Raw genomic sequence first — 8,202 nt, 5'->3', positions numbered from 1 at the left:
CAGATGTGTGCAGCGCATTTTATGGAGGACTGTTTCCTGATCCTGGTAGAGTAGACTACAATGCCGGCTGTTCTGACTCACAGACTGTAAGTACGTTTTCATTTGAAGGATTTGCCACTGATGATTCAAACGCGAGTTTTGAGTAGTGTAGAGTAGCGCTTGTTTGTCATTTCTCCGATCACAAATGCAGACATGGTTTTATGTTTACGCGGCGCGATGCAACACAATGCGTAAAAAGACAGTATAAGTCATTATAATCCGTAATTATGTCCCCACTGGATGCAACAAATGCCTAGTTTATAATGGGTTTTCATGTTTTTGAATCGTCGCTCCGGCCGGACAGGGCATCACAGTATGGTAGGGGCATAACATTTCCGTCACACGCTTGAGGTATTCGGCCAATCACAACGCACTGGATAGCAGGCCAATCACAGCACACCTCGCTTTTCAGATCGATGAGTAAAAATCGACGTGTTTCAGAAAGGCGGGGCATAGAGGAGAAACAATAATGTACAGTATGTGGAAAATAATGTGTTTATTTAATAATGTGTTTTTTGAACTTTAAACCGCAAAAACACATTTCATTACACCAAATACACAAAATAATGTTATTTTTAGCAGCATCATATGACCCCTTTAACAACCTTGGAGCTCACAACAGGTCTGTCTTCACTAAAGAGAAAATGAATGGAGTGTTTACTTCCAGAATTTGTCTGTTGCGCTCTAGAGTGCACTGTGACATGTACATGCAAATGTACCAGTAACCACAAAAAAAAAAAGTGTTACTGTTTTACTGAATTGTAAAATGGCTACAACTCTGTTAGTTTCTGCGCACCACTCATTCATACTTTAAATGCTACTTCTCCCTTATACTACAGATTGAGGACAGTGTTAGTTTATTTATAATCACCTATTGCACTCTTGCATGATTTAGTCAATCAGCGCTAAATTCTTCCCCATGCTGGCCTTCTCGTGCCAAAACCCCTCTTAATCCCTTGAAATTCTTCATAGTGACTAACACTAAATGGGTGCACTCTGACAGCATGACGAATCTATCTCTGAGCTGTAAGTAATGCTGTATTTCACTGTGCTTCTATCTATGTGCTGGACATCTCAAACAGCAAATCGAACTAAGCTGGCACAACCCATTATTTTGCTTTCATGCTCTAATACACAATTTAAAAAATGGAGATGAATCAAAGACCTAGTTTTGGTCGACAGGGGAACATACATCGTGTTTAACAGGTCATACCATGCATTTTTCTGATATCATATTCGTTTGAACCCTCTCTTTAATTCTTAAAATTCAACAGTCCATTTTGTGTTGCTGCAGCTTTAAAAAATCCCCCTTTGCATGTGAAATGAGCATCAGCGCTGACTGAGTGATGTCCTAAGGTGCTCTCACACCAGTTTGCTGTGATGTCAAATATAGTTTTTAATTCCCACATACTTTATAAACAGCCACACACATTGTGACAGATGTGCTGTTAAGATCAGAGTGAAGGGATCAGACCTTGTTAAAAATAACTTCAGTGCATAAACCTCAGCCCTTACTTGCTGTTACATTACTCTCCACACAACTGTGACATCACAAAGCTGCTGATTATCAATGGATCATTTTATGTAATTTTATTTCATCGTTCTGTTCATGATGTCAAATTTTGAAAACTAAAATGAGTCCTAATATATATCAAGCTCTTTGCAAAAGAATGAAAGAATGAATATTTGTTTGCTTGAGATATTACCCCTTTAAAGTGTCATTATAGATTTAATTTTCATGGCTTAAATACCAGTCTTTTTCTCATAAAAAGCTATAATACATGGCTTCAGAAGACATGGAATATAGTACACTCTAAAAAATGCTGGGTTGTTTCAACCCAATGTTGGGTCAAATATGGACTAACCCAACTGTTGGGGTAAATTTTGGTTACATTTTTAAATTAACTTTTTAACCCAACAGTTGGGTTAGTCCATATTTGACCCAACATTGGGTTGAAACAACCCAGCATTTTTTAGAGTGTATGTTTATGATGGTTTTATGGTGCTTTTTGCCCTTTTTGGGGCCTGGTCCCCTTCCATTTTCAATGCATGAACATGCGCATAAATTCTTCTAAACATTTAAAAATCCATACTCATTTGGAATAACATAAGGGTGAGTAAATGATGACAGAATTTTCATTTTGCACTATAAGTGAATTAACCCTTTAAGGGCACTGCATTCAATTATAAAGCCCTATATTAGAAGCAAGAGTTGAGCAACTGCATGTAGGCTACATGTCACCTATGATATCTAGCATGTCTTCTGCCTCTCAGCTGTGTTACATCAGCAACAGAGTAGAGTGCATTGTTGCAGCACGCTTCTTACTTCCTTCTTCCTCTCATTCATTCATTCTTCAATGTCATTTCACAACACTAAAACCTGCCAAGCAAACCTCTCCCAATCAGTTTCAGCTACAATGTGGGTCACATACAGACCGCTCAATCATGCTTGAAACTCAGCTAATGTATAACAGGGGCTTTCAACTCACTTGTGGACGTGGGAGGAGGGAAAAAAGAGTGCAATTTCCAGAAAGTGCTACTGACTTCCTCGTGTCTGGGGCTGGTCAACAGAAAAGAGCTGTTATTACATCATGGAGCTGTGCTGAAGTGATCTGTGAACTCTGACTGCCAATAAGAACTATGCGAGACATTCTGCTCTCTACATTTGATTTTGTACCATGCATACTCAATGGAGACTGCAAGATGAGTTTAAAGCTGACAGAGCACTGCCATCATTTCAATGAGGGTGAACATTAGGTCACTGCTAAAAAATCAACCCAGGTTTCTTCCTCACACCCTGTAATCCTTCATCATGGATTAATGGACAATAGCTTCACATAAGAACTGTGCAATGACAGGAGCAGGGAGCTTTACTGATAAGATGCGCGTTAAATATCGCATGCGATTAATCGTGCAGCCCTAGAGAAAACTATCTAAAACAAGCAGTGCACTTAGAAACAGGTTGATCAACCACCACCACATAGCTAGAAACACAGCATAGATTAATGCAGCAGAAAACAGAGCCCCTTAATAAATGCTTTTTCAAATGAACAGTATAACACTGAGTTTTACTGAATCATCCTATGCCTTTGCTTAAGAATACTGTATAAAAAAATCTAACTGTATATTGGCTGTATAAAATCCATGCTATAAAACAGGTACTTAAATAGCCTACGCTGTCAGACAATGTGCAGCAATTACACCTTTAGGGGTACAACAGCTTGTCACTGGGGCAGTACTTTCTGACTTTGTATCTTATCTGTCCCTAAAAGGTACATATTAGTATATACCTTTATATATTAGTAATATGTACCTTTAAGGTACTACTATGAAGCTTGCAGGGGTAAATAAGGTACAAAGATGTTCCTGTAACCTTGTAAAGGCTGACATATTAAATAATAGTCTTTATTATTTTAGAAAAAAAAAGCAATATTATTCAGAGGCCCAAAAAATCCGCAATTTGGTACACAAAGTAAGATGAAATGGCCAAAAAGTAAGATGGAATTCTGATAGCTTGTAATATATATCATTGAGATTTTTATAACAACATAACATACTACTCACAATGCTAAAATGCATATAAATATAAGTTGTCACAATATTTCTCTGAATAAAATGTCTAAGTAAAATGATCTTTTAATGCTTAGTTTTATGTTTAAAGTGCTGTTGTTTTTATTGTGGGGGGCAAAACATACAAACCTACATGGCTTCAATCCAGCTATGTACAGTTATTGTACCATGATTACTTGAAAGGGGATGTTTTTAAAATTGTACTAAAAGGCTTTTTACTTGCTAAAAAATAATGGACTACCAATCACAGGGCATAGAGGCATGTGGAAGATCGTGTACAACAGGGTTTTCAGCAAAGTTGTGATCATACCCCAGTGACAAGCTGCTGTACCCTAATAAAGGTACACTCTAAAAAATGCTGGGTTGTTTCAACCCAACTTTGGGTCAAATATGGACTAACCCAACGTTTGGGTTAAAAATGTAATGTAAAAATTTAACCCAACAGTTGGGTTAGTCCATATTTGACCCTAAGTTGGGTTGAAACAACCCAGCTTTTTTTAGAGTGTACCTTTTTTTCTGAAAGTGTGCATTGCCTTTCTTTACAGTCACATCACTTTATATGACAGCTGCTTCCATCCACGTTGACTTACATGCCACTTACTACAGGTTCAGTCAGCTGACATTAGTGTCTTGATCAAGGACACAATGGGGGCAATACATACTTCAACCTTATGGGATTGACTTTTAACCATTAAGCAGCACCGCTCCACTTTCTGCCATACAACTGTAACTTAAAAGCTTAGTTAGAGTAACAGCTAGAGTCTAAAGGTTTGGTCTTGTCCAGCCACGGTGTTTTAAAATCTCTATTTAAAGGCTTTAATCAGCTTACCAGATTGAAGATCGTCTCCACAATGTCCCGATTGGAGACTTCACCAGCCTCCAGGAGCCCCGCCAGCACGGCGAACTTCATGCGGATTCCTCTGATGGGGATCCCGCCAGCGCTGTCACCTGCGCTCGCCATGACGGAGTCAGGTGAGAGGGGAACAGGTGCGACACCTGTTTGACCCTACAGCCGAGTTAAACTATGGAGAAATGTATGGCAAATATCGCTCTCGTTAAGTTGACAGAGGTGAAAAACAGGTCCTGGTCTCCATTCACGGCCAGTTTATACGTTAGTGTCTCGCGCTTTCGGCGGGAAGTGTCAATTGATGTCACTACACCTGACTGACAGGAATTGTTCTACTGTAGAGAGGAAAAACGGCTATTAACTTGTCCAAAGGAGGACGAAATCGCGCTGTGGTGAGCCCAGATAAGAAACACAATATTTGTCAATCTCTGTCGGTCTCTTAAAGGAAAGATATCTAAACAACAATGTCATTGAAGTGTTTGCGAGTGTCAAACAGGAAACAGCGGTGCTGAAGAGATTCCGCGCAGGTAGACGCACCGATAAGAACAAGACGCAAAAAAACTACAAAATATAAGGCAAGGAACGTCCGACGTTGGCTCTCAGGGGTCCCTCCAAAGAGAAGACAATCCTCCTGGTCCCTGTGGGAACTGTTGGAGTGAAGTTTCAGTGGTAACCCACTTTACAGCGCCATCTCTTCCTGAATCAGCTCCTACTCTGCTCCGTCTCCGCCATGACAGTGGAGCTGCGTGAGAGAGCTGCGCATGCGCAGTGCGCCGAGAAAGGGGGGCTCAGGTGTGTCAAGTGCTAGACCTGTTAGGACAGAGTGACACCATACTGGAGATCTTGTGTCAGGGACGCGCTGTTGTGGTGGTTTACGATAATGCACTTGTCACATAGAGACATAATAAAAGCCTGGCATTCATTAGAAACGTGGTTTGCACTAAGATTTAACTTATTAATATCAAAGCAGAGGCATGTTTAGACTTTTGGGGCCCTAAGCAAGCGTTCCAGGGAAGTCCCCCTCGGTAGAAATCGCGTTCCAGATGGGCCCCACGAAACTGCGTGGGTTGCGTGGTGCCTAATGTATCAGTGTTGTATCAAACTACTGTAGCCTATTAAAGAATGTGTTATCGTTATTCATAATAATATTTGTAATGTGCACTGTGCAATATAAGAATCATATGTACTTTCTTATGTTTTCTGTACTTCAGTGGTCTGTCAAACTATTTACAAATAAAAAAGAACTAAGCATGAAAAGAACATGTCAAGAGTGAGATAACTTCTGGAAGAACAGAGAACCTGCAGCTGTGCTTAAATACAGATATTAGCCTTCCTGTAGCACTAATTAAATAATTATTATTAAAATAATAGTTATTACTATTATTATGTTTACCTTTATTTGCAGAGTAGGTTGCTTTGGATAAAAGTATCTGCCGAATGCATAAATGTAATCATATGTAGATTGCCCATTCCAGCCTGAGACCACATGATTTCTTGTTCCTGCCACTTAAAAATTAAGTCATCATTTACTCAATCTCATGTCATTCCAACCATGACTTTCTTTATTCTGTGGAACACAAAAAAGTGTTTGTTTGTTTATTTGCTTGTTTGTCCATACAATAAAAGTGAATTGTTTGGACCTCAGTGTTTTTAAAGTATATGTATATATATATATATATATATATATATATATATGTTTTTTGTTTTTTTTGTGCGTGTGTGCGTGTGTGTGTGTGTTCTGTAGAGTATGCAGTGAGAAAATAATGATGGAATTTAATTGAGTCTATCCATTTAAGTGTGCATGAAATAAAAAAAAATCACCCTTTATATTTTTAATGCATGTTATAGATCTTATTGATGATTCAGCCACGTTTCATTTTTTTTTATCTTGTAATTTTTAATCACAATGTCATAACGTGATCTTTCAATAAAAGCAACAGACTTCTCGCTGGTGATGTATATGCCTGATTTCTCTAATCATTTACTCTGCTTAAACCCCATCCCTCCACAAGCAACTGCAAGCTGGCATTAATTTTTGAGTGCAATGCCCACAACTCAAAATCCAATCAACAACCAATAGATAGAAACGAGTCACCTCCATTCATTTTTTTTTCCTGTTTTGATAATCCACTACATTCAGATGTGCATCAGAAGTAAAGTTGCTTCTCCTTTTTCATTGTGACTTTAAAGAATTAGATATTTCACCTATCTAAATCTGAGTTCAGATTTGAGATACTCATGATCATTTAGACTTAAGTGTTCAAATTTTCACATACAACGAGTTATATCTATGTAAACTTTAATTTGTAAGACAGACCATTAGCCTAGAAGCGCAGAAGTCTTGAATATTAAGGAATTTTTTTTCAACTATATTCAAGAATAAATGTGCTCACTGTCTTATTATATTCAAAGTGTGGTTTCATGGCCCCTTTGAGTCGCTGCCAAGGAGTCAGCAGCACATTGACTTTGTTGACTCTAAATACAGTCTCTCGGGGCCACAGAATTAAAGGTCTAGACTCTGTAGCAACAAAGAACCATTTGTCACACAGGCACTGAACTTTATACTGACATCACACAGATGCATACATAAATTCAGTAACAAGCATTCAGTACAGAAATAAATTGACAGAAAAATGCTTCTTTTTTTTTTTTACCATAGAATTTTTATTGTTGCAAATTGCATTTACATTTTATATCACCCCACCCACCATATACGACCCTACCCAGCCCCAACAAAGCAATCCCCAATTAAAACACAATGACATCTGAAAAAAATTAAATTAAATTAAATTAAAATAAAAAAATTAAACAAAAAATACAAATACAAAAAAACACATAAAACATAAAATAAAACAAATTAATAATAATAATAAAATAAGGGGTATACATATATACCTCCACTCAATACACGTCTAAGATTTGTAAATCATTAAAGAATGTGATAAATTGTTGCCATTTTTCAAAAAAAAGATTCCCCCACTACCTCTGATATTGTACTTAATTTTTTCAAGTTTTAAAAAAAAAGACCAAATCTTTGAGCCAAACTGAAATAGACGGGGTTTCAGGGGAGGTCCAAGATAACAGTATTCTGCGCCTAGCAAGAAGAGATGCAAAAGCTATGACGTCAGCCTGTCTCCGGCTTAAAGGCTGACACCGAGAAGGAACACCAAAAATTGCAATCAAAGAAGAAAAATGCTTCTTTACCCTCCTTCCAAATGTTTTCTTTTCAAAGATAACAGGACAGACTAGTGTTTGTCGCAGCTATTTAAAGATGCCTGATACAGTGCAAATAAAAACCCTGTGCTAATGCATAATGTCAGTTTTAATTATGCAGCTATTGTGAATGAGTGAAGTGTGAGCTTTTGTTTTTGAGATTCTAAAGAACAGTGTGAAAGATAATGTTTTTAAATAACTATGATATTCATCTGTGCAGTTTTGCCTTTGGAAACGATAAGGAATGCAATATGATAATTTTAATAGCATCATAATAATAATAATAATAATAATAAACAACAATAAAAATAAAACGATTGTCATTATTATTATTATTATTATTATTATTATTATTATTATTTAATGATAAGAATAACAGGGCAAGAGGATTGAATGTTAGTAATTAATTTACTGAACTATTTATTTAACGAATTGAGATTTACAATTTTTTTAGTCATTTCAGTTTTTAATTTCGTTTTTGTTTTATGATTGATACAGAAACTTGACTGAACAGATTAAATGATCGGGTCCTC

General features: G+C 37.2%; 1 protein-coding gene across 6 annotated transcripts in view; it reads right to left on the bottom strand.

Moving 5' to 3' along the window:
* The window catches only part of LOC107695599 (lipopolysaccharide-responsive and beige-like anchor protein), a 274,449-nt gene extending 269,252 nt beyond the window's left edge, over positions 1–5,197 (bottom strand). For all 6 annotated transcript variants that reach the window (XM_016495624.1, XM_016495602.1, XM_016495617.1 and 3 more), the window contains exon 1: positions 4,439–5,197. In XM_016495624.1, coding sequence (XP_016351110.1) covers positions 4,439–4,570 — 132 coding nt within the window. In that variant the 5' untranslated portion in view covers positions 4,571–5,197. The remainder of the gene's footprint in view (positions 1–4,438) is intronic.
* Between the last annotated feature and the right edge of the window lie 3,005 nt (positions 5,198–8,202).

Source organism: Sinocyclocheilus anshuiensis, unplaced genomic scaffold (assembly GCF_001515605.1).
Source record: "Sinocyclocheilus anshuiensis isolate Anshui unplaced genomic scaffold, SAMN03320099.WGS_v1.1 scaffold517, whole genome shotgun sequence".
Classification (NCBI taxonomy): Eukaryota; Metazoa; Chordata; class Actinopteri; order Cypriniformes; family Cyprinidae; genus Sinocyclocheilus; species Sinocyclocheilus anshuiensis.
The sequence above is the reverse complement of the archived record's forward strand: the minus strand, read 5'-3'. Positions and strand labels throughout refer to the sequence as shown.